The 24303-nt window shown below is 44.5% G+C and overlaps 1 protein-coding gene across 2 annotated transcripts in view; it reads left to right on the top strand.

Annotated features, from left to right (window-relative positions):
- Positions 1–21513, top strand: part of KPNA2 (karyopherin subunit alpha 2) — a 35606-nt gene extending 14093 nt beyond the window's left edge. For both annotated transcript variants that reach the window (XM_055101706.2, XM_055101705.2), the window contains exons 2-12: positions 10032–10520; positions 11789–11886; positions 12037–12174; positions 15348–15436; positions 16746–17014; positions 17581–17675; positions 17776–18039; positions 18511–18744; positions 18994–19176; positions 20431–20580; positions 21163–21513. In XM_055101706.2, the coding sequence (XP_054957681.1) occupies positions 11812–11886; positions 12037–12174; positions 15348–15436; positions 16746–17014; positions 17581–17675; positions 17776–18039; positions 18511–18744; positions 18994–19176; positions 20431–20580; positions 21163–21255 (1590 nt within the window). In that variant the 5' untranslated portion in view covers positions 10032–10520; positions 11789–11811 and the 3' untranslated portion in view covers positions 21256–21513. The remainder of the gene's footprint in view (positions 1–10031; positions 10521–11788; positions 11887–12036; positions 12175–15347; positions 15437–16745; positions 17015–17580; positions 17676–17775; positions 18040–18510; positions 18745–18993; positions 19177–20430; positions 20581–21162) is intronic.
- The last annotated feature ends 2790 nt before the right edge of the window (positions 21514–24303 follow it).

The raw sequence follows: 24303 nt of genomic DNA on the forward strand, positions 1-24303 counted from the left end.
ACAGGCACGATCCCCGCGCCCGGTCTGGACTTTTGTTATTATTATTATTTTTTTTAGAGACAGGGTCTTGCTCAGTCACCCAGGCTGGAGTGCAGTGGCTCAATCATAGCTCACTGCAGCCCCAAACTCCTGGGTTCAAGCAATTGTCCTGCCGCAGCATCCCAAGTACCTGATACTACAGGTGCACACCACCACACCTGGATAATTAATTTTTTTTTTTTTTTTTAGAAAAAGGGGGTCTCCCTCTGTTGGTTACACAAACCCCTGGCTTCAAGTGATCCTCCTACCTCAACCTACCAAAATGCGGGGATTACATGCATGAGCCACTGCACCCAGCCTTCTTATTTGAGGTGGCAAATTCCTTTACTCATAAGCCAACTTAGGATTGGGTCTTCTGCCTCTTGCAACCAAAAGAGTCATAAACAATACACTCAGGAATTTGTGAGAGGAAGATAGGATTGACAACAAAGGTGGTTTGGAGAAGGGGTAGATGTATGGATCTTTTGGAATGAACTTAGAAGGTGTGGATTTGAGTTATATGGATGTTCACCCAAAGGCCTCCACTGTGGAATAGGCTATTAATATTCAGGTGGCCATGATGGCCTGCTCTGTAGATGTCCATCATCCTCCTTCCCCTGCCAGGCTAGTGCTTGCTTAATGGGATCATGAACCACATGGCCAAGGCAGCAGAGACAGAGGCTATGCATACGCTCAGTATCATTCACTTCCTACTACTGAGTCTGGTCTGGCTACTATTTCTGTTGGGGGCCCAACCAGCCCTGATGTTGGCTTCACACCCTGAAGGGACCATTCAATTACCTGGTGATCATGACAATAACATTGGACCCTTTCCATAATAGATCAGGAGGAAGAGACATTTTATCTGGATTGGGCCATATTTACTTTCCAATGTGTCACTCTGCTGCCAGCACCACCATCCATTCACTTTCTTTTTTTTTTGAGACGGAGTCTTGCCCTGTCGCCCAGGCTGGCGTACAGTGGCATGATCTCGGCTCACTGCAACCTGAGCCTTCCAGGTTCAAGCGATTCTCCTCCCCCAGCCTCCCGAGTAGCTGGGATTACAGTCGCGTGCCACTACGCCCAGCTAAATTTTTGTATCTTTAGTAGAAATGGGGCCACGATGTTGACCAGCCTGGTCTCGAACTCCTGATCTCATGATCCGCCCACCTCGGCCTCCCAAAGTGCTGGGATTACAGACATGAGCCACCGCGCCCGGCCCCTCCTTTCACTTTGCAAGTCTTTTATGCTGTCATGGATTCCCAGACAGACAACACTGCTCCAACCAAGAAACTCACCTCACAGTGAAATTATGGAATTGCAAATCAAAATAATGAGATACCGCTACACATCTATTGTAATGGCTAAAATGCAAAACACTGACAACACCAAATTCTGGTGAGGATATGGAACAAGAGGAACTCTCATTCATTGCTAGTGGGAATGCAAAATGGTACAGCAACTTCAAAAGATAGTTTGGCAGTTTCTTACAAAGGTAAACATAGTCTTACCATACCATCCAGCAATCGCAATCCATGGTATTTATCCAAGTGAGTTGAAAACGTATGTCTACACAAAAACCTCCACCTGAACACAACTGTTTATAGCAGCTGTATTCGTAGTTGCCAAAATTTGAACCAACCAAGATGTGCTTCCATAGGTGAATGGATAAACAAACTGTGGTACATCCATATAATGGAATTTCTTTTTCAGATTTTTTTTCTTTTCTTTCCTTTTTTTTTTGAGACAGGATCTTGCTTTGTTGCCCAGACTGGAGTGCAGTGGCGTGATCACTGCTAACCTCAAACTCCTGGGCTCCAGTGATCCTCTGCCTCAATCTCCCAGGTAGCTGTGTACAGGAATGCACCATCATGCCCAGCTAATATATTTTTTATTTTTTGTAGAGATGGCATCTTGTCATTTTGCCCAGGCTAGTCTCGAAACTCCTGGGCTCAAGCGATCCTCCTACCTTGGTATACAAACATACAATGGAACATTATTCAATGATAAAAAAGAAGGCTGGGCCAGGCACGGTGGCTCACGCCTGTAATACCAGCACTTTGGGAGCCCGAGGCGGGCGGATCACCTGAGGTCAGGAGTTTAGGACCAGCCCAGTGAAACCCTGTCTCTACAAAAAAATACAAAAATTAGCCAGACGGAGTGGCATGCACCTGTAATCCCAGCTACTAGGGAGGCTGAGGCAGGAAAATCGCTTGAACCCAGGAAATGGCGGTTGCAAGATCACGCCACTGCACTCCAGCCTGGGGAGACGGAGTAAAACTCTGTCTCAAAAAAAAAAAAAAAAGTCCAGAGATAGGTCTGCCTTTCAGATGTGTCTTGATTAGGGGTTTAAAAGAAATCAGGGAGGCCGAGGCGGGCGGATCACGAGGTCAGGAGATCAAGACCATCCTGGCTAACATAGTGAAACCCCATCTCTACTAAAAATACAAAAAAAAAAAAAAAAAAAAAAATTAGTCGGGTGTGGTGGCGGGTGCCCGTAATCCCAACTACTCGGGAGGCTGAGGCAGGAGAATGGCATGAACCCGGGAGGCAGATCTTGTAGTGAGCCGAGATCGCACCACTGCACTCCAGCCTGAGCAACAGAGTGAGACTCTGTCTCAAAAATAAATAAATAAATAAATAAATAAATAAATACAATAAAATAAATCAGAATCTGGTGTCTCTCTTGAACCTGTTCTGCTTTGTTCTATTGTCACTCTATTTTCAGACAGGCTCCAGGCTCTTTCCTTACAGTGGTAAAATATTTACAACAGCTCCAGACTTTACATCCATTATCATAATTCCAAGTGTAGAGGAAGTACATCTCACCCCTATTAGTCAAAGTCCCAGGCCTGATTCTTACCGGTCCCTATTGAGTTATATGCTCTCCATGAAACCATACCTGTGACCTAGGGGAAGGGTTTCCTCCTTGGCTTATGCCAGTTAGAGTCCATCCAGGGTAGGGAGTCAACCTCATCCAACCACATGGACTGGTGGGGGTGAGCGCTGGTTCCTGCAGGAAAGTTAGGAATTACTCTTTTAATAGAAGTGTGCATATCTGCTGGGCAACATAAACAAAATTAATGACCCTTATACCAACCAGCCAGCTAAACTGGTTTTCACTGTTTGGGAATCAGTGTGGATCTCACCTCAGGATATCTGCTCTTTCAGAAAAATGTGTACCAGCTGCATGCTTCAAGGTTCTACCCACTAGGGAGTTTGACTACTTACTTTCCTTTAGAGCTGTGTGTTAGTCCATTTTGTATTGTTATAAAGGAATACCTGAGGCTAGGTAATTTATATTTTTTTAAAAAGGGGAGGTTTAGTGGCTCATGGTTCTGTAGGCTGTACAAGAAGTATGATGCCAGTATCTGTTTCTGGTGAGGGCTTCAGGAAGCTTCGAGATGGAGTCTCACTCTGTCACCCAGGCTAGAGTGCAGTGGCACGATCTTGGCTCACTGCAACCTCTTCCTCCCAGGTTCAAGTGATTCTTCTGCCTCAGCCTCCTGAGTAGCTGGGATTACAATCATACGCCACCATTCCCAGCTAATTTTTGTGTTTTTAGTAGAGGCGGGGTTTCACCGCGTTGGCCAGGCTGGTCTCTAACTCCTGACCTCAAGTGATCCACCCACCTTGGCCTCCCAAAGTGTTGGGGTTACAGGCATGAGTCACTATTCCCGGCCCAGGCTCTTTTTAACAATCAGACTTCAGCCAGGCACAGTGGCTCACACCTGTGAGCACTCTGGGAGGCCGAGGTGGGGAGATTGCTTGAGCCCAAGAGTATGAGACTAGCCTGGGCAACATAGTGAGACCCCGTCTCCATTTTAAAAAGAAAAAGAAAGGGCCGGGCGCGGTGGCTCACGCCTGTAATCCCAGCACTTTGGGAGGCGGAGGCGGGTGGATCACGAGGTCAGGAGATCAAGACCATCCTGGCTAACACGGTGAAATCCCATCTCTACTAAAAATACAAAAAAAAATTAGCCGGGCGTGGTGGCGGGCGCCTGTAGTCCCAGCTACTCGGGAGGCTGAAGCAGGAGAATGGCGTAAACTCAGGAGGCAGAGCTTGCATTGAGCGGAGATGGCGCCACTGCACTCCAGCCTGGGCGACAGAGCGAGACTCCATCTCAAAAAAAAAAAAAAAGAAAGAAAGAAAAAGAAAAAGAAAGAAAAAGAGTCAGATCTCACAGTAACTGACAGTCAGAACTCCCTTGTTACCATGGGGAGGGCACCAGCCATTACTAAGAGATCTGTTCTCATGACCCAAACGCCTCCCACTAGGCCCCACCTCCAATACTGGGAGTCAAATTTCAACATGAGATTTGGAGGAAACAAATAGCCGAACTATATTAGGTTGCCTACATGTGAGGCCATCGGTCAGGAGCAATCCACTTCAGCTAATGTCAACATAGTATGCAGAGCACCTAGCTTGACCTTCATCTTGGTGGTCATTGATTGTCCCATGAGGCCACAGATGTAATCCGCTGGCAGGAGTCAGCAGCTGGGAACATAAGTCACTTGTTCATGCAGTTTTCTTCTACCTTCTGGGTCCTTTTGGTCCAGGTCCCTCCCATCCCACTTCTACTTCGTTATGGAGTGCTGCTGTGCCCACCCAACTTCATGGGATCAGATAACCCCCAATTCGTCATGAGTAGCTCATATTACATTGGTTTTATTTTATTTGTTTTTGAGACAGGGTCTTGATCTGTTACCCAGGCTATGGCGCAGTGGCATGATCACATGGTTCACTGCAGCCTCAACCTCCTGGGCTCAGGTGATTCTCCCACTTTAGCCTCCTGAGTGTCTGGGACTACAGACACGTGCCACCAGGGCTGGCTACACACCAAGCCTGGTTAATTTTTTTTTTTTTTTTTTTTGAGACAGGGTCTTGTTCTGTCACCTAGGCTGGAGTGTGGTGGTATGATCTCTGCTCACTGCAACCTCCACCTCCTGGGTTCAAGCGATCGTCCCGTCTCAGCCTCTTGAGTAGCTGGGACTACAGGTGCATGCCACCACACCCAGCTATGTTTTGTAGAGATGGGGTTTTGCCATGTTCCCCAGGCTGGTCTCGAACTCTTGGGCTCAAGCAATCCACCCATCTCGGCCTCCCAAAGTACTGGGATTACAGGCATGAGCCACCCCACCTGGCAGGTTACATTTTTATTTGGAGTTCAGTAGGTGATCAAGAGCTCTTTCTCAAAACGAGGATAGTTCCTTACTGAAGAGCCTCCATATGTGGCACTAATCTCTGCAGTTTCCCCAAGGATGCAGTTTTGCTTCTGAGTTACTGTTTTTGTGGGGAAGGGAGCACCAATGGCTTTCATTTAGGCAAGCCTGCCACAGTAGCCCTGACGCAGAGGGTAAGAAAGCCAGCGTGGGGGTTCTGCCAGCAGCTGGGAACATCCGTCCCACCCGCAGACTCAGGAACAGGCAAGTAAACCTAGGATGGGTTTGGAGACTCTTCGGCTGACACAGGGACCCAGGTTCCTTCCGTGTTGCAGCTCTAACACCTTCCTCATAGGGCTCCCAGTGTGGCCAGGCTTGTCTGCTTCAAGCCAGGGAAAGGAGAGAGAGAGAGAGACACCATTTTGTAAGCGCTAACCCATTAGACAAATACATTACTTTCACTTGAACTAGACTTATGGCCTCACCTGGATCCAAGGAAACTGAAAAGTAGAGTCACTGGCTAGGCACCCATCCACCCATCTACCAGCAACAAGTAGACCAAATGGAAGGTGAAACATGAGTTTTGGTGGAGAATTAGGGATTGCTGCCACACTCAAATCAGAAAGGGCTGTATTTGGCTGAGCACGGTGGCTCACACCTGTAATCTCAGCACTTTGGGAGGCTGGGGTGGGCAGATCTCTTGAGCCCAGGAGTTCTAGACCAGCTTGGGCAACATGGCAAAATCCCATCTCTACAAAAAAAACAAAAATTAGCTGGACGTGGTAGCATATGCTTGTAGTCTCAGCTACTTGGGAGGCCGATGTACGAGAATCACTTCAGCCCAGGAGGTTGAGGCTGCAGGGAGCTCTGATCGTGCCACTGCACTCCAGCCTGGATGACAGAGCAAGACCCTGTCTCAAAAAGAAGACAAAAGTGAGAAAGTGGTGTGTTTGAGGGATGTTGTATAGTTCACAGAACTGAAACATGAGTTTACAAGACGGCCTAGAAAGACAGTAACTGAAGGGCCTCAGCCTCAGTAGCTGGTGGTCCTATGTCTTTCAGCCAGCTCAGCTCCAGGCCCCTTTCTTTCTTTCTTTGCATGTTTTAACTCAACATTCATATTTTGAAGGAAGATAATCTGAATGGATTTTTTTTTTTTTTTTTTTGAGACAGCATCTCACTCTGCCACCCAGGCTAGAATGCAGTGGTGCAATCTCGGCTCAATGCAGCCTCCACCTCCCAGGCTCAAGCCATCCTCCCACCTCAGCCTCTCGAGTAGCAGGGACTACAGGCATACACCACCATGCTTGGCTAATTTTTTATTTTTACTTATTTATTTTTTTAGACAGAGTGTCACTCTGTTGCTCAAGGTGGAGTGCAGTGGCACAATCTCAGCTCACTGCAACCTCTGCCCCTGCGTTCGAGTGATTCTTGTGCCTCAGCCTCCTGAGTAGCTGGGACTATAGGCACGCGCTTGGCTAATTTTTGTATTTTCAGTAGAGACAGGGTTTTACCATGTTGGCTGGGCTGGTCTCGAACTCCTGACCTCAAGTGATCCACCTGCCTTGGCCTCCCAAAGTGTTGGGATTACAGGCGTTAGCCACTGCTCCCAGCCTCTGCTAATTTTTTTTTTTTTTTTAATTTTTGTATAGATGGTTTGGAGGAGGGCATCTCGCTATGTTGCCCAGGCTGATGAATGGATATTAAGAACTGAATGTTTGCATCCCCCTCAAAAATTCATATGTTGAAAACCTAACTCCCAGTATGATAGTATTTGGAAATGGGGCCTCTGGGAGGTTGAGATGAATTCATGAGGGTGGGGCCCTCATGATGAGATTAGTGTCCTTATAAAAAGAGCCATCAGGCTGGGTGCAGTGGCTCACGCCTGTAATCCAAGCACTTTGGGAGGCTGAGATGGGCGGATCACGAGGTCAGGAGTTCAAGACCAGCCTGGCCAACATGGTGAAACCCCGTCTCTACTAAAAATACAAAAATGAGCCGGGTGTGGTGGCATGCACTTGTAATCCCAGTTACTTGGGAGGCTGAGGCAGGAGAATCACTGGAAACCAGGAAGCGGAGGTTGTAGTGAGCTGAGATCGCGCCATTGCACTCCAGCCTGAGTGACAGGGTGAGACTCCATCTAAAAAAAAAAAAAAAAAAGAGACACCAGAGAGCTTTCACTCTCCCTTCTCTGTGCTAAAATGAAGAGATCATGCTAGCACACAATTAGGCAATGGTCATCTGGACGCCAAAGAGGGGGGCCCTTTCTGGAAACTGACCACTCTGGCACCCTTATTTCAGATTTTGTGATCCAGAAATGTGAGAAAAATAAATGTTTGTTATCTAAGCCTCCCAGCCTGTAGTACTTTGTTATGGTAACCTAAGCGGACTATGCTAGTGGACTAATACATCAGCTAAAACTTGGTCATAAATGATAGGACTTTTTGTTTTTTTTTGAGATGGCGTCTTGCATTGTTGCCTGGGCTGTAGTGCAGTGGCACCATCTCAGCTTACTGCAACCTCTACCTCCCAGGTGTAAGTGATGCTTGTATCTTAGCCTCCTGAGTAGCTGGGACCACAGGTGTGTATCACCACACCTGCCTAATTTTTTATATTTTTAGTAGAGACAGGGTTTTGCCATGTTGGACGGGCTAGTCTTTTTTTTTTTGAAATGGAGTTTCGCTCTTGTTGTCCAGGCTGGAGTGCAATGGTGTGATCTCGGCTCACTGCAACCTCTGCCTCCCAGATTCAAGCAATTCTCCTGCCTCAGCCTCCCAAGTAGCTGGGGTTACAGGTGCTTGCCACCACGCCCAGCTAACTTTTTGTATGTTTTAGTAGAGACAGGGTTTCCCTGTGTTGGCCAGGCTGGTCTTGAACTCCTGACCTCAGGTGGTCTGCCCACCTCGGCCTCCCAAAGTGCTAGGATTACAGGTGTGAGCCACTGTGCCCGACTATATCGTATCTTTCAAAGGCAATTTTGGGCATTATACTTCTGTTTCAGGTTGTTTTTAGGTGCAAGTACAGAATAGTGGTTCAGAACACAGATCCTGGAACCAGACTGCTTATGGCTGAATCCTGTCTTTGCCATTTACTGGCTGTGTGACCCTGGTACAAGTTACATAAACACTTGTGATTCAGTGCTCTCTTTTGTGAAATAGAGCAAATAACAGTACTACCTCACAGTTGTGAAGATCAAGTGTATTAATATATGGTAAACACTCAGAACACTTCTGGGCACATAGTAGTCAGTATTTTCAAGCAAAAGAAACTCAACTTGGCTTGGTATGGTGGCTCAGGCCTATAATTCCAGCACTTTGGGAGGCTGAGGTGGGTGGATTGCTTGAGCTCAGGACTTCGAGACCAGCTTGGGCAAAATAGTGAAACCCTGTCTTTACAAAAAATGCAAAAATTAGCTGGACGTGGTGATGTGTACCTATAGTCCCAGCTATTTGGGAGGCTGAGGTGGGAGGATGGCTTCAGCCCAGGAGGCAGAGGTCGCAGTGAGCTGAGATCGTGCCACTCCACTCCAGCCTGGGCGACAGAGCTAGACCCTGTCTCAAAGAAAAGAAAAAAAAGAAAAAAAAAAGAGAAGAAACTCAACTTGACAATACAAAAGAAATGTGTATCGGATCTCCTAACTGCAAACCTTCAGAGATAGAGCAGGTCAGACCTCTCAAGGTTTCCCTACAGTTTTCTTATTCAGATTTCTAGGACTCACATCCCTTAGTTCAGAAGAACAGAGGCTGCTTTCCTACCTCCAACCAGTAAATAAAAGGCAGAGGCTGTCCAACTGGATGAATTTAGGTCATGTGCCTGCCCCTGAACCATTCTCAGTAGCTGAGAGAATGCCCCACAGTGATTGGTTTAGGGGTGAATTCCTTCCACATTCTTGCATTTAGGGGGATGGGATTATGCTGATTAAGAGTAGGTCCAACCCTTTATGAACTCTGGCTGCTATACGATGAATGAGGCTGGCATTAATGCCTGCAAGAATGGACAAAGTTGCTGTTTGAATTTATTTATAATAAGAAATAAACCATGAAAACTTTTCTAAAATGTAGTCTTTTAGAACACAAAAAAATTGCAGAAACAAAAATGGCCCAGAATCCTGATGCTCTGTTGACCATCTTTGTTTTGTTTGTTCGTTTGAGCATATGGCAAAAAATGCAAAATTCAGAAATGTGTAATGAGCATAGAATGTTACTATAACAATTGAAAAAACTTGAACACACACTACATACTAAACAACAGCATGAAATTTCAGTTTTTCTGAATTTGATGATTGCAGTGTGGTTATATAAGAGAATGTCTTTTCTTAGGAGAGACACCGTGAAACAGAGGAAAAAGGACATGATTCTGAAACTTACTCTTAAATGTTTCAAAAAGTAACATATTAAAATCACACATATGTACACGCGTGCATATGTATACATATATATGTATAGAGAAAGCAATAGCAAATGTGGCAAAATGTTAAGATTTGGCAAATCTGGATAAGGATTTGCAATTCTGCTGCATTTGAAATTATTTAAAAATAAAAAACTTGAGTTTTTGGAGAAACAGGCATAAGAAACCTTTTGTTACCATATTTACGGCTTCTATACAGTCTTTTATGACGCAATTAAAAAAAAAACTAAACTAAAAAATATAACACAAATCTTCCCTCCCGTAGTAGCCAGAAACCCCCGCCGAGTACTTTGGGTGTCATAATAGGAAAAAAATGCAAAGCAATATGTTTTTCTATAAAGATTACTTATTTACTAATTAGAATTTTTTTATTTTCATGAAGATCAACAACAAAGTTTTTTAAAATAATGACTTTGAGAATCATTTTGTGGTATTTGTTTAAGGCTGTCGCCCAGGAAAACGCCCAAGGACCATGCACGCTTCAACCCTATGGAAACACGAACGGCCCAGGGAACCGCCCCTTCGCGCTGCTTGACGGGATCTGGAGTCCTCCCGCTCCGCCCCGCCAGGCGCTCAGGGACCGCCCGGCCGCTCCCTCACCGCCCGGCCGCTCCCTCACCGCCCGGCCGCTCCCTCATCTCGCGATGCCATCCTCTTTTTTTTTTTTTTCTTTCCCCCCTCCCACTCGCCCCCAAGCCCTATGACTCCCTCCCCTCCCAACGTGTTTTTCAAATCCACCAATGGGCACACAGCTTAGGCTTGAACCAGCCAATCGGAATGCGGAGTCACCGGGAAATTTAAATCGCGCCGGCCGGCTGCACGAGCCACACGGTCTTTGAGCTGAGTCGAGGTGGACGCTTCGAACGCAGTCGCCCCACAGCCGCTGATTCCCCCCGCATCGCCTCCCGTGGAAGCCCAGGCCCGCTTCGCAGGTACAGACTCAGGCGGCGGCCCGGCCCGAGCGCTAACGGCTTGCCCGTGGGCGGCGTTCGCCTTTTGGGTTGGGGGAGGGAGGCCCCGGGTCCACGCCGAGCCTGGCTCTGCCTCCCGCGTTGACTAGGCCTCGGGGGCGACGTTCATTGACCAGGCGGCTGAGTTTCGCGGGGTCTGCGGGTTTAGGGCGCCGACGCTCTGCAAACGGCAGCGGAGGCCTTAACGCGTCGCGGCCGGGAGAATCGGAGCGAGCCAGGCTTGAGGGCGAATGTCCCGGGAGGACTTGTGGCGGCCCTGGCCTCGCCTCCTCCTTTCTCGTTGCATCTTCCCCGGCCTGGGGGCAGGGGCTGGGGGTGGCAGTTGGGAGCACCGTCTCTGACACCTAGGCCCCGGGGTGGCTCTGCCACCAAGTCGTAGGCGAGCGTAATGAAAGCAAAGATAGCAAATTGTAAGGAGGGCTTTGACTTTTGTCATCTTCTGAATGACGCACAGCTGATGTCATCCTAATTAAGCGCATTCACTTCTAGTCTCTGGAAATGCAAATCAAATATGCGAGATGCGGCACTGCATTTTTAATGTTGACCATAATGTAATGATGAAGCAAATTTTTATTTAATTTTCGAGTCTGCACCTATTTTGGTCAAGTAAAGACAGTAAAATAGGGAGAGCCTCCTGAGGATCTGAATTTATTGCCCTGGCACATAATTTTTAGCTGTAAGTTGACTTGGTTCCCCTACTTTGTCTTGAATTAACTATTAGGGACTCTGGAGTATCGAACTAGGCTGTCAGAAACGGTGGACACATGTGGCTAGTCCAAATTGAAATACGCTGTAAGCTTAAAGTACACAAAAGATTTCAAAGATGGAGTATGGAAAAAGAATGTAAAAGATGTCAGTTATTTTATATATTGATAACACGTTGAAATACTATTTGGATATGTTGGGTTAAGTAAAATACATTATTAAAATTAGTTTCACTTGTTTCTTTTCTCCTTTTTAAAAATATGGCTACTAGGAAGTTTCAATTTATATAGCTTGCATTCTATTTCTGATGGAGAGCCCTCTCCAGGAAGTCTCAGCCCTTTAGAGGGAAGGGGGACACTTCCCCTTTGGGTAAAGCTATTTCATAGTGCCGAAAACATGATGATCCCCCCTCTAGTATACAGGTGTGGATTCAGTAGATGCTTGATAATTCAGTTCTTATTTGGTACTATTATTGACAAAGGAAAACGATAAAGGAAATATTTTTCTCTTCCCCCATCTTTTAGCTTTCTCCCTTTGTCTCATAACCATGTCCACCAACGAGAATGCTAATACACCAGCTGCCCGTCTTCACAGATTCAAGAACAAGGGAAAAGACAGTACAGTGAGTACCTTCTGTTGCTTTCCTGTGGTGGTATTTAAATGGGAAGACATTTGGAAAGGGGTGAAAACTGAGGGATTTAAAAAAAAAATGCCCTCACTTAGCAACAAAAACTGGTATGATAGGTGAAACGGCATGTTATCTTTTATCAAGGAAATGAGGCGTCGCAGAATAGAGGTCAATGTGGAGCTGAGGAAAGCTAAGAAGGATGACCAGATGCTGAAGAGGAGAAATGTAAGCTCATTTCCTGATGATGCTACTTCTCCGCTGCAGGAAAACCGCAACAACCAGGTAAAAAATGTATTTTAGTTTATGAGTTACGTGAAATCCAGAAAATCAGTAGGGACTTTTCTTAGAAATTCAAGTAAACTTAACATTTCTAGTCTTACGGTTTTAACTATCTGTGAACATCTTTTTCTCTGTTTGCAATTAGTAATTGTCTTCTTTCCTACCTTCTATAATCCACTGAAGCTGATTTAGGATCTTCCTTTAGCTCTGACCTTCCTTCAGACTTCCCTGCATTTCTAGCTACTAGCTGGGTACCTTGGCCTGACCAGCGTGTCCAGAGCCAGCCAGTTTCTGGTTTATTTCTTCTTTTTTTTTTTTTCCCCCCGAGATGGTCTTGCTCTGTTGCTCAGGCTGGAGTGCAGCAGCACAATCGGCTCACTGCAACCTCTGCCTCATGGGTTCAAGCAATTCTCCTGCCACAGCCTCCTGAGTAGCTGGGATTATGGGTGCGCATCACCACGCTTGGCTAGTTTTTGTATTTTTTTGTTTTTGTTTCTTTGAGACAGAGTTTTGCTCTGTCGCCCAGGCTAGCGTGCAGTGGTGCGATCTCCGCTCACTGCAAGCTCCATCTCCCGGGTTCACGCCATTCTCCTGCCTCAGCCTCCTAAGTAGCTGGGACTACAGGCGCCCGCACCCTGTCCGGCTAATTTTTTGTATTTTTAGTAGAGACGGTGTTTCAACATGTTAGCCAGGATGGTCTCGATCTCCTGACCTCGTGATCCACCCGCCTCAGCCTCCCAAAGTGCTGGGATTACAGGTGTGAGCCACTGCCCGGCCTGTTTTTGTATTTTTAGTAGAGGCGGGGTTTCACCATGTTGGCCAGGCTAGTCTTGAACTCATGACCTCGTGATATGCCTGCCTTGGCCTCCAAAAGTGCTGGGATTACAAGCGTGAGCCACCAGGCCCTTCCCGTTTTTGGTTTATTTCTGCCTTTTTTGGTATTCTCTATGTTTTTGTATTTGTCACCAGCTTTGTTCAGGACTTTCCTTCTGAAATATTTACAGTAGCCTCCTAATTTATCATATCCTTCTTTATGCCATATACTATTTTCCTGAAAATGTTCCTAAAGTACTGCTTTAGACCTGTGTTTTCGCTCCTTAAAATCCATACTCCAAATTGCTTGAACCTGGGAGGTGGAGGTTGCAGTGAGCCAAGATCATGCCATTGCACTCCAGCCTGGGCAACAAGAGTGAAACTCCGTCTCAAGGAAAAAAATAAAAATAAAAATAAATCCATACTCCAGCTGGGCATGGTGGTTCATGCCTGTAATTCCAACACTTTGGGAAGCTGAAATGGGAGGATCACTGGAGGCCAGGAGTTTGAGCCCAGCCTAGGCAACATAGGAAGACCTCGTCTCTATAAAAAGTAAAGTTAGCTGGGTGTGGTGGCGCCGGCCTTTAGTCCTAGGTATTCAGGGGGCTGAGACAGAAGAATCACTTGAGCCCGGGATTTTGAGGCTGCAGTGAGCTGTGATTGCACCACTGCACCCCATGCTGGGTGACAGTGAGACCCTGTCTCTAAGAAATCCCTACTCTATGAAGGCCTTCCATAAAGTAGACTTAACTTAGATTTTCAAATTTATCTTTCATCTGGGCCCTTTCCTACATGTTTTTCTCACAATATGCTTCCTTTTTTTTTGTTTTGAGACAAAACCTTGGTTTGTTGCCCAGGCTGGAGTGCAGTGGTACGATCTTGGCTGACTGTAGCCTCCGTCTCCTGGGTTCAAGTGACTCTCCTGCCTCAGCCTCCCAAGTAGCTGGGATCACAGGGGATCACCACGATGTCTAGCTAATTTTTGCATTTTTAGTAGACATGGGGACTCACCGTGTTTCCCAGTCTGGTCTCGAACTCCTGACCTCAGGTGATCCACCCGCCTCAGCCTCCCAAAGTGCTGGGATTATAGGCGTGAGCCACTTCGTCCCTCCAAACATAAACCATTTATATTTGCAGCAACACTTAACCGTGGAAATATGTAGATTATAAAATTAGATATGAAAATCCTCGGCCGGGTGTGGTGGCTCACACCTGTAATCCCATTACTTTGGGAGGCCGAGGCGGGTGGATCACCTGAGGTCGGGAGTTTGAGACCAGCCTGACCAACATGGAGAAACTCCATCTCTACTAAAAATACAAAATTAGCTGGGCATCGTGGCGCATGCCTGTAATCCCAGCTACTCAGGAGGCTGTGGCAGGAGAATCGCTTGAACCCGGGAGGTGGAGGCGGTGGTGAGCCGAGATCACGCCATTGCACTCCAGCCTGGGCAAGAAGAGCAAAACTCTGTCTCCAAAAAAAAAAAGTCGGGCATGGTAGCTCATGCCTGTAATTCCAGCACTTTGGGAGGCTGAGGCAGGTGGATCACCTGAGGTTGGCAGTTCGAGACCAGCCTGACCAACATGGAGAAACCCCGTCTCTACTAAAAATACAAAAAAAAAATTAGCCAGGCATGGTGGCGCATGCCTATAATCTCAGGTACTTGGGAGGCTGAGGCAGGAGAATCGCTTGAACCCAGGAGGCGGAGGTGGTGGTGAGCCAAGATCATGCCACTGCACTCCAGCCTGGGGATTGAGTGAAACTCCGTCTCAAAAAAAGAAAAGAAAATCCTCAGAATGTTGCCTGTGACTTCATGTCTTTCTCCCTCAAAGTATATCTGAATGCAAGTGATTGAGACTAACGTAGAAATAATCTTCAGTCTGCTCTGATTCTTGATTTTTGAGACAAGGTCTTGTATGGCGACAGGCAAACACCACCATGCCTGGATAATTTTTTTTTTTTTTTTTTTTTTTTGGGAGGTCTCACTGTGTTGCTCAGGCTGGTCTCACCTGAGCTCAAGCCATCCTCCCTCCTGAGCCTCCCAAAGTGCTAGGCTTACAGGTGTGAGCCACCATGCCTGTCCTTCTCATTCATTTTTTAAAATTGTTCAAAGCTGCCTTTTTTAGCGACAAAACACTTGGATACTCCACAACTTGAGACTCCAGTGAGTCATGACAACAAGTTTGCAAACTGTTCTACGTATAAAATAATGAATATTTAACAGGCAAAATTAAATGTAGGGCTAAATATTTAGTAGCTGGCTATAAGGCTAACGATGTTGACACTTGCCTTCACAAGTAAGTGTGGATTTTATTGTTTGTATTTAATCTTAATGATAATGTGCAAACTTTCACTTTTCTTCTAGGGCACTGTAAATTGGTCTGTTGATGACATTGTCAAAGGCATAAATAGCAGCAATGTGGAAAATCAGCTCCAAGCTACTCAAGCTGCCAGGTAAGTCTTGTCTGCGATAGCATGGGTAGCCTAAGAAATTCGTGTTTTTAGATTTTTTTTTGGGCGGTGGGGCAGGAAGGGACAGACAGATAGTACAAGGAAAGATTAGGCCAGCCAGCCATAAGCCAAATAGTATTTTTTATTTATTTTTTTGAGAGGGGAGGCCTTGCTATTTTGCCCAGGCTGGCCTGGAATGCCTGGGTTCAAGCAGTCCTCTGACCTCAGCCTCCTGAAGTGCTGGGATCACAGGTGTGTGCCATTGCACCTGCCCATAAAGTTTTTACCAAAGTAATGTTTCAAGTCACTGGCAGGGGAAGGAGGAAATAAATAGTAAGTGGGATTGAGACATGCATTTAGAATGATAGATCCATTTAGGAGATAAGTATAATTTGACCTTTACCTCCCACTATACGTGGATATTTATGATATAATAGAAAGGATTAATAAGTTCTATAGCTTGACAGTGTGCAGAAGAAAAATTTCAATGGTAAATTATTAAAAAGTTCTAGACTGGGAGCTGTGGCTCATGCCTGTAATCCCAGCACTTTGGGAGGCCAAGGGGTCGGTTACTTGAGCCCAGGAGTTTGAGACCAGCCTGGGCAACATGGTGAGACCCAGTTTCTACAAAAGAAATTATTAGCTGGGTGTGGTGGCACATGCCTGTAATCTCAGGTGTTTGGGAGGCTCAGGCACAATAATCACTTGAACCCAGGAGGCGGAGGTTGCAGTGAGCTGAGATCTTGCCACTGCATTCCAGCATGGCGACAGAGCAAGACTCTGTCTCAAAAAATAAATAAATAAAATCACCTGGGTGTGGCGGTGCGCACTTGTCGTCCCAGCTACTAAGGAGGCTGAGGTGGGAGGATCACTTGAGCCCAGGAGGTCGAGGCTGCAGTGAGCTGTGATCGTGGCACTGCACTCTAGCCTGAGTGGAGTGAGATCCTATTTCAAAAAAACAAAATGTGCTTAACCACAACTATCAGAACAAATTCAGTGAGAGTATAACCCTGTCAGAATGTGAAGTTTTTTTAAAAAGTGACAAGATCTGGAGTAGATTTCTGCAGGGATGGAAAGGAGGGTAATCTACATTAATTTCTGGAAAAATGGTAGTTAATTATACCGCATACATAGCACCATACAAGTAATCTGTTCAGCTTCTCTTAGGTTCCAGAATGTCTCAGCATTTAGTGATTTACTTAAAAGGTTGTCTGAAGTTCTAAACTCTTGAATTGCATTTTATATTGGTTTTTACACAAACTCCTTTTGTTAATCACTGTCAACTTTTATTTCTCTTTTTGTTCCCCTTTAGGAAACTACTTTCCAGAGAAAAACAGCCCCCCATAGACAACATAATCCGGGCTGGTTTGATTCCGAAATTTGTGTCCTTCTTGGGCAGAACTGATTGTAGTCCCATTCAGTTTGAATCTGCTTGGGCACTCACTAACATTGCTTCTGGGACATCAGAACAAACCAAGGCTGTGGTAGATGGAGGTGCCATCCCAGCATTCATTTCTCTGTTGGCATCTCCCCATGCTCACATCAGTGAACAAGCTGTCTGGGCTCTAGGAAACATTGCAGGTACTTGGACTTGAAGTTCTTTTGACTGAATGTATCTAAGCGTAATTAGTTGGAAGAAAGGCCTTGTTATAAGTAATAGCGACTTTGTCAAGTTTTGAGCTTGCTTTCAAGCCCTTATTAGGAATGAAAGTGTCATCTTTACAAAGGCAGCAGAGGGGCATCTAAGTAAGTTTGGGAGTTTTTGCTGGTGCATTCAGTCACTGAAAATTGATGGTGTTGGACAAGGTAATAAAATTAATCTTGCCTCGGCCGGGCACGGTGGCTCACGCCTGTAATCCCAGCACTTTGGGAGGCAGAGGCGGGTGGATCATGAGGTCAGGAGATCGAGACCATCCTGGCTAACACAGTGAAACCCCGCCTCTACTAAAAATACAAAAAATTAGCCGGGCGTGGTGGCGGGCGCGTGTAGTCCCAGCTACTCGGGAGGCTGAGGCAGGAGAATGGCTTGAACCCAGGAGGCGGAGCTTGCAGTGAGCCGAGATCGCGCCACTGCACTCCAGCCTGGGCGACAGAGAGAAACTCCGTCTCAAAAAAAAAAAAAAATTAATCTTGCCTTTTTTTTTCAGGTGATGGCTCAGTGTTCCGAGACTTGGTTATTAAGTACGGTGCAGTTGACCCACTGTTGGCTCTCCTTGCAGTTCCTGATATGTCATCTTTAGCAGTAAGTTACTAACATGAGTAAAGTTACTCACTTCTTCATTCTAATTTCCCCCATCTTCTCAAAAGACAGAACCTCTCATTGCCTATTTTTTTTCCCCCAGTGTGGCTACTTACGTAATCTTACCTGGACACTTTCTAATCTTTGCCGCAACAAGAATCCTGCACCCCCGAGAGATGCTGTTGAGCAGATTCTTCCTACCTTAGTTCGGCTCCTGCATCATGATGATCCAGAAGTATTAGCAGATACCTGCTGGGCTATTTCCTACCTTACTGATGGTCCAAATGAACGAATTGGCATGGTCGTGAAAACAGGAGTTGTGCCCCAACTTGTGAAGCTTCTAGGAGCTTCTGAATTGCCAATTGTGGTAAGTTATTTACTTGTAGATTAGGACATAAGTATAAGAAGCATGATCAGGGCTGGGCGTGGTAGTGGTGGCTCACACCTGTATAATCCCAGCACTTTGGGAGACCAAGGCGGGTGGATCACCTGAGGTCAGGAGTTCGAGACCAGCCTGGCCAACATGGTGAAAGCCCATCTCTACTAAAAATACAAAGAAATTATCTGGACATGGTGGCACGTGTCTGTAATCTCAACTACTCGGGAGGCTAAGGCAGGAGAATTGCTTGAATCTGGGAGGCAGAGGCTGCAGTGACCTGAAATCGTGCCATTATACTCCAGTCTCTCAAAAAAAAAAAAAGCATAATCAGTTGATAGTAATATTGAAATATTGCCTATTTCAGGCCATGGTGGGCCTCTTGTTAAAACTTTTAGGGTATAGAATTTCTAAAGTGCTGGGGAAAAAATAACCAGCATCAACATATTTTTTTTTTTTCAGACTCCTGCCCTAAGAGCCATAGGGAATATTGTCACTGGTACAGATGAACAGACTCAGGTTGTGATTGATGCAGGAGCACTCGCCGTCTTTCCCAGCCTGCTCACCAACCCCAAAACTAACATTCAGAAGGAAGCTACGTGGACAATGTCAAACATCACAGCCGGCCGCCAGGACCAGATACAGCAAGTTGTGAATCATGGATTAGTCCCATTCCTTGTCAGTGTTCTCTCTAAGGTAACGAAGTCTTAGGATTTAATCAAGTCATTTTTAGTATTTATAGAAAGCTGTGCTTGATAAGCTTCTTCATGTGCAAGAATCTTGGGTTCTACTAGGAGTCCTTTGCTGAACAGTACCCAGTAACCCCTTTTACTTAAGGTTGGATAGAACCTTGGTACTTTCAGTCATTGTTTTTGTGAAAAACTACTCTTGGAATCTTATTTGTGCAACTGTTCTGAAATAAAACCATGTCCTTATGTTTAATAGGCAGATTTTAAGACACAAAAGGAGGCTGTGTGGGCCGTGACCAACTATACCAGTGGTGGAACAGTTGAACAGATTGTGTACCTTGTTCACTGTGGCATAATAGAACCGTTGATGAACCTGTTATCTGCAAAAGATACCAAGATTATTCTGGTTATCCTGGATGCCATTTCAAATATCTTTCAGGTAAGTCCTATCAAGGTGGCTTTGTTTGAATTTGGACTTGATAATAATCAGTTTACTATTTAGACTTGGGAGGGCAGCTGTAAGTTTACTCACTAGTAAGCCACAGAATCAGAAAGCCTGTTTATGTGGCCACCCCTTTAATTAAAAATGAGGCAGGCATTATAAAAGATACAAAAGAGACGACAAGTGGATGGTGTGACCTGAATCGGAGTCAGGCGCTTATGTGGACTCATCACACCTGTTTACTTGGTTGATTTAATTTCCCAATTTCATACCGATTTTTGGTGACATTAAATTTGAATGACTTGGCCAGGCACGGTGGCTCATGCCTGTAATCACAGCACTTTGGAAGTCCGAGGTGGGTGGATCACCTGAGGTCAAGAGTTCGAGACCAGCCTGGCCAACATGGCGAAACCCTGTCTCTGCTAAAAATGCAAGAATTAGCCATGTGTGGTGGTGGGCGCCTATAATCCCAGCTACTCAGAAGGCTGAGGCAGGAGAATCGCTTGAACCCGGGAAGCGGAAGTTGCAGTGAGCCAAGTTTGTGTTATTGCACTCCAGCTTGGGCAAGAGTGAAACTGTCTTAAAAAAAAAAAGTTGAGCCTTCAATAATGGATGCTAGCGTATCTGTTACTGTGTATAAATAATTTGTCAGTATGTGGCCAGTATTTCTTCTTCCCCTCATCTAATCCCCTAAGTTATTTTGAAGCAAATCTGTTTTTTTCATCTATAGATATTTATGTATCTCTTTAAGGTTGAAAATTTAAAGGAAAACTAACCTACATACCATTCCATATGTCCAGTAAATCCTTAATACCAACACACATTCTGTTTGGGGACATTTAGTTTAGCACACCATAGGCCATCTTTGCCCTTAGACACCTTGACTACACCTTGTGATGACATAGGATGCTTTACAAAACAATACACCCCTGTTCCCATAGCAGACCAGTTGAACTGGAATGTAGTGTTGTTTTAAAAGTTGCCCGCATGATTTTGATACATAGAAAAGGTTGGGAGCTACTGATTGTAAGATCTTTGGCTCCAGTTGAAGTAGTGCTAAAAGCAGGTACAGATCCAATCACATTGAGTGTCAACAAAATATAAAATGGACATAAAACTGTGATAGGGTTGATGAAGGAATTGTTAGGTGCTTATTTCTGCCTGACGTATCAGTATTCAAATTATTGATGTTTTCTTCATTAAAATAAAACCAGAGTATATGCCAGTAAACTTGGATTTTTTTTTTTTTAGGCTGCTGAGAAACTAGGTGAAATTGAGAAACTTAGTATAATGATTGAAGAATGTGGAGGCTTAGACAAAATTGAAGCTCTACAAAACCATGAAAATGAGTCTGTGTATAAGGCTTCGTTAAGCTTAATTGAGAAGTATTTCTCTGTAGAGGTGAGTAATGGATGGTAATATTAATAACAACTTGGAAACATAAAGTCAAGGCCATAAGCCTTTTTTTCCCTTTTAAAAATAAGTGTCATATCTTTGTTAAATATAGTAAAATATCAGTGTGCATAGGACATAATGTACTTATTTGCCCCTCTAGTTTGGCTTGATGGTAATAAAATCTTTTTAAACTGAGATTTTAAAAGCCACCAGATTAGTTTCAAATGAACAGCCTTGAGAATCTTAGAATATCTTGAGGGTAAGTTAACGGGTGTCATTGTAGGAGGTGATAGAGAAGTAGGCCAAACCCATCACCATGCTCTGGGCCTAATACAGTCTTTTCCTATTGAAAAGTGACGGTTGGGGAAGAAAAAAATCTCGGCCTGTTTCTGTTACTGTAGTAGCTAGCATTTATGAATTGGCAAAGTTTCAGAGACCCTCCCTCCCCTATGTCAAATACTATAATATCATACAGGATTAAAGGTGTAAAATGCAGATCAAGACCTAGAGATTAAATACAGACTTCAGGTAGGCTGCTGCTTGGAATACTTATATCATTTTTATACTTATTTTTTAATATATTTCCAGGAAGAGGAAGATCAAAACGTTGTACCAGAAACTACCTCTGAAGGCTACACTTTCCAAGTTCAGGATGGGGCTCCTGGGACCTTTAACTTTTAGATCATACAGCTGAGACATACATTTGTCGTGTACTATGTTTGGTATTTTGTCTTATTGTTTCTCTACTAAGAACTCTTTTTTAAATGTGGTTTGTTACTGTAGCACTTTTTACACTGAAACTATACTTGAACAGTTCCAACTGTACATACATACTGTATGAAGCTTGTCCTTTGGCTAGGTTTCTAATTTCTATGTGGAATTTCCTATCTTGCAGCATCCTGTAAATAAACATTCAAGTCCACCCTTTTCTTGACTTCATCATGCCTATGTGTTGCTTTCTAATTTGGGGCCTTTAATGTTGCTAGTGAAAGGTAACCCGTCCAAACTGATGGGATTAACCAGAGGTAGTCCTGGCTGCAGTTTTTGCAGAAGAATGAATAACATTTTCTGGAAACCCTCAGCCAGTGTCTCCTTAAGTCTCCTTGGCCAGGGAGTTGGGCTAAACACCGTAAATTTAATCATAAATCTCTCCTGGAGCTACAAGTGGAATTCTTTCCTCCCAAACTTCAAGGCCGAATGGGGTTTCAAGGTAAATCACGGCTGCACATGGGCCTCATCTGGGAAAGTACCCAGTTCTGTTTCGTTGATGAGGGGCATGAGGGTCCACCATGTGTCTTTTTTAGAAATGTAATTCCCAAGGGCTCCTGTACAGTGTAGGTTGATAGCCACTACTCTTTGAGATGGTGTCTCGCTCTGTCACCCAGGCGAAACCCTGTCTCTACTAAAAACACAAAAAATTAGCTGGGATTACAGGCATGGTGGTGGGAGCCTGTAATCCCAGCTACTCAGGAGGCTGAGGCAGGAGAATCGCTTGAACTCCGGAGGCGGAGGTTGCAGTGAGCCGAGATTGCGCCACTGCACTCCAGCCTTGGTGACAAGAGCGAGACTCTGTCTAAAAAAAAAAATCCCCTTTGATAATATATCTTTACCTATAACTTTAATTTTTGTATTTGTTTTTGTTGTAAGCAAGGGAGGAAAGGTAATATTCCTAATACCATTTGGCAATTATAGTAAAAACTGCTGACACTTACTTTGCTTGTTGAAATAATCTGAAAAGAGTAACATTAAAAGATGTCAGTGTTAAACATTTCACAAAGTATTCTTTCATTGCTATATTGCATTTTGGCTAAAAATAATCAAGCTACTTGATTATTTTTAGAACAAAGGAAATCAACATTCTGTTTCCTAATGTTGATTTTTTTTTTCTCTCATCAATCTGGCTGCATCATCACTGAAGAAAAAACTTGGGGTAATTTTTCGTTACTGTAAATCCTTATTGTTAAGATTTTTTATTTCAGCATTTGGCTGCTTTAATTGCATAACAGCAGTAAGAGCAAAGTCAGTTTTGTTCATATGAGCCATTGGAAACCTTGTCAGATACAGGACCCAAGTTCAGAAGGCCATTAAGGCCTGGCTGCTCCTTACCCCTCTCCACCCTTGCTGGAGCTTGCCAAAACCCAGTGGACTGATTTTGGAAAGCCCTTGAAACATGTCATTTCACTAATGGTGCTTTCTTTTGGGATTGGGCTGTTGACCTAATTTGTGATGAACAAAACCCGGCCAAATCATGCAGCCTCCCTCTAACTCCCCATGGGAAAGTGTTAGAGAAAAGTGTTTTAGCAACATCACCCATTTAAGTTTCATAACCCCAGCTAATAAAAATGATAAGAAACACCCAAGCTATCAACTAGGGTTTTTTGAGGGCAGAAGTGCAATTTAATTTTGAGCACTTGCATGTTAAATGACATGTTGGCATAGTTTGAAAGCTAATTCTAGTGTCTGAACGCTCAGTTCCTCCTAAATATTTGGGACAGTTTCGTAACTGGTGTATGCATCGAACCCTCTTAAACTGATCAGTTCGTGCGTTCCAGGCTTTTCACAATCGTAAATGTCTTTTCCCACCCTAGTTGTGGGAGGTAGCATGGTGCAGTGAAGTGGACTAGTATTTAAGAGACAGATCTGTCTGAATTCAAATCCTGCCTCTTTATTGTGTCAGTGAAAGACCTTTTGGTGGGGCAGCTAAGTGCTGGCATAAGAAAAGTATAGATACTAATTCCTACATAATAGAAATATCCTAGATGAGTATTACGGCTATTCCAAACTTTTTGTTGTTGGGAATAGCTGTAATAACTGAAGAAACAAAGTCTCGCTGTGTTGCCCAGGCTGGTCTCAAATTCCTGGCCTCAAGCTATCCTCCTGCCTCAGCTTCCCAAAGTGCTGGGATTACAGGCATGAGCCACTGCACCCGGCTGCCTCTAACCTTTTAACACCAAAGATTTCTGTTTGTTCTTACATAGACTCTTGTTTGATATATTTTACCTTCTAGGCTAAGTTTATTATTACTCTTCTTTTTTTTCCCCCTTATCAGTCAGATACACATAACACAAGATGACCATACTGGATTGTTCATATACTTAATGATAGGATTCTACCGAAAAGTCAGATGTTTTGTCAGCCTTTAGGTCTTTTAGGGGCTTGGCATAGCTCTCTGAACAGTGGAACTAGCTCAAGGAGGGCCCACTGTGACTAAGTTCCTAGACTGGCTGTTAGCCTTTGCAGTATCCCAGTGAGAGGTCCAGCTGTCTTCCTGTGCCCACTGGTTCCCTTTCTCTTAATTCTATTGGACAGAATAATTGGAGCACCTCCTCACCTAACTTCTCATTGGCCATGAGAACAGGACTGAACCACCCAAGTCCAACTTGGTGATGGAAGCTTGTCAGTATCAATACCTGATAGGGCCCTAATACTAGTGTTAATGAAGTTTCTTGAATGAGCAAACACTTGACTGTTGAGACAGCCACCACAAAGCCATATTTTCTACTATGAAGAAACTCATGTTTAGAACTTGAACAAGTTTAGGCAGAAATATTGGAAGCTTATCCATAAAAACAAGGGAATATGAGGAAAGATTGGATGAATGAGAAAACTTTGAATCAATTCAAAATTAAAATTAATGGTCAAAGGATGATATCCAGAAGGCATCTCCCGATAGTGGCTGCAAAAATACATATTTTAAAAGCAAAACTGTTGAAATAGAGGAGAAATGTA

Source organism: Pan paniscus, chromosome 19 (genome assembly GCF_029289425.2).
Source record: "Pan paniscus chromosome 19, NHGRI_mPanPan1-v2.0_pri, whole genome shotgun sequence".
NCBI classification, from domain to species: Eukaryota; Metazoa; Chordata; class Mammalia; order Primates; family Hominidae; genus Pan; species Pan paniscus.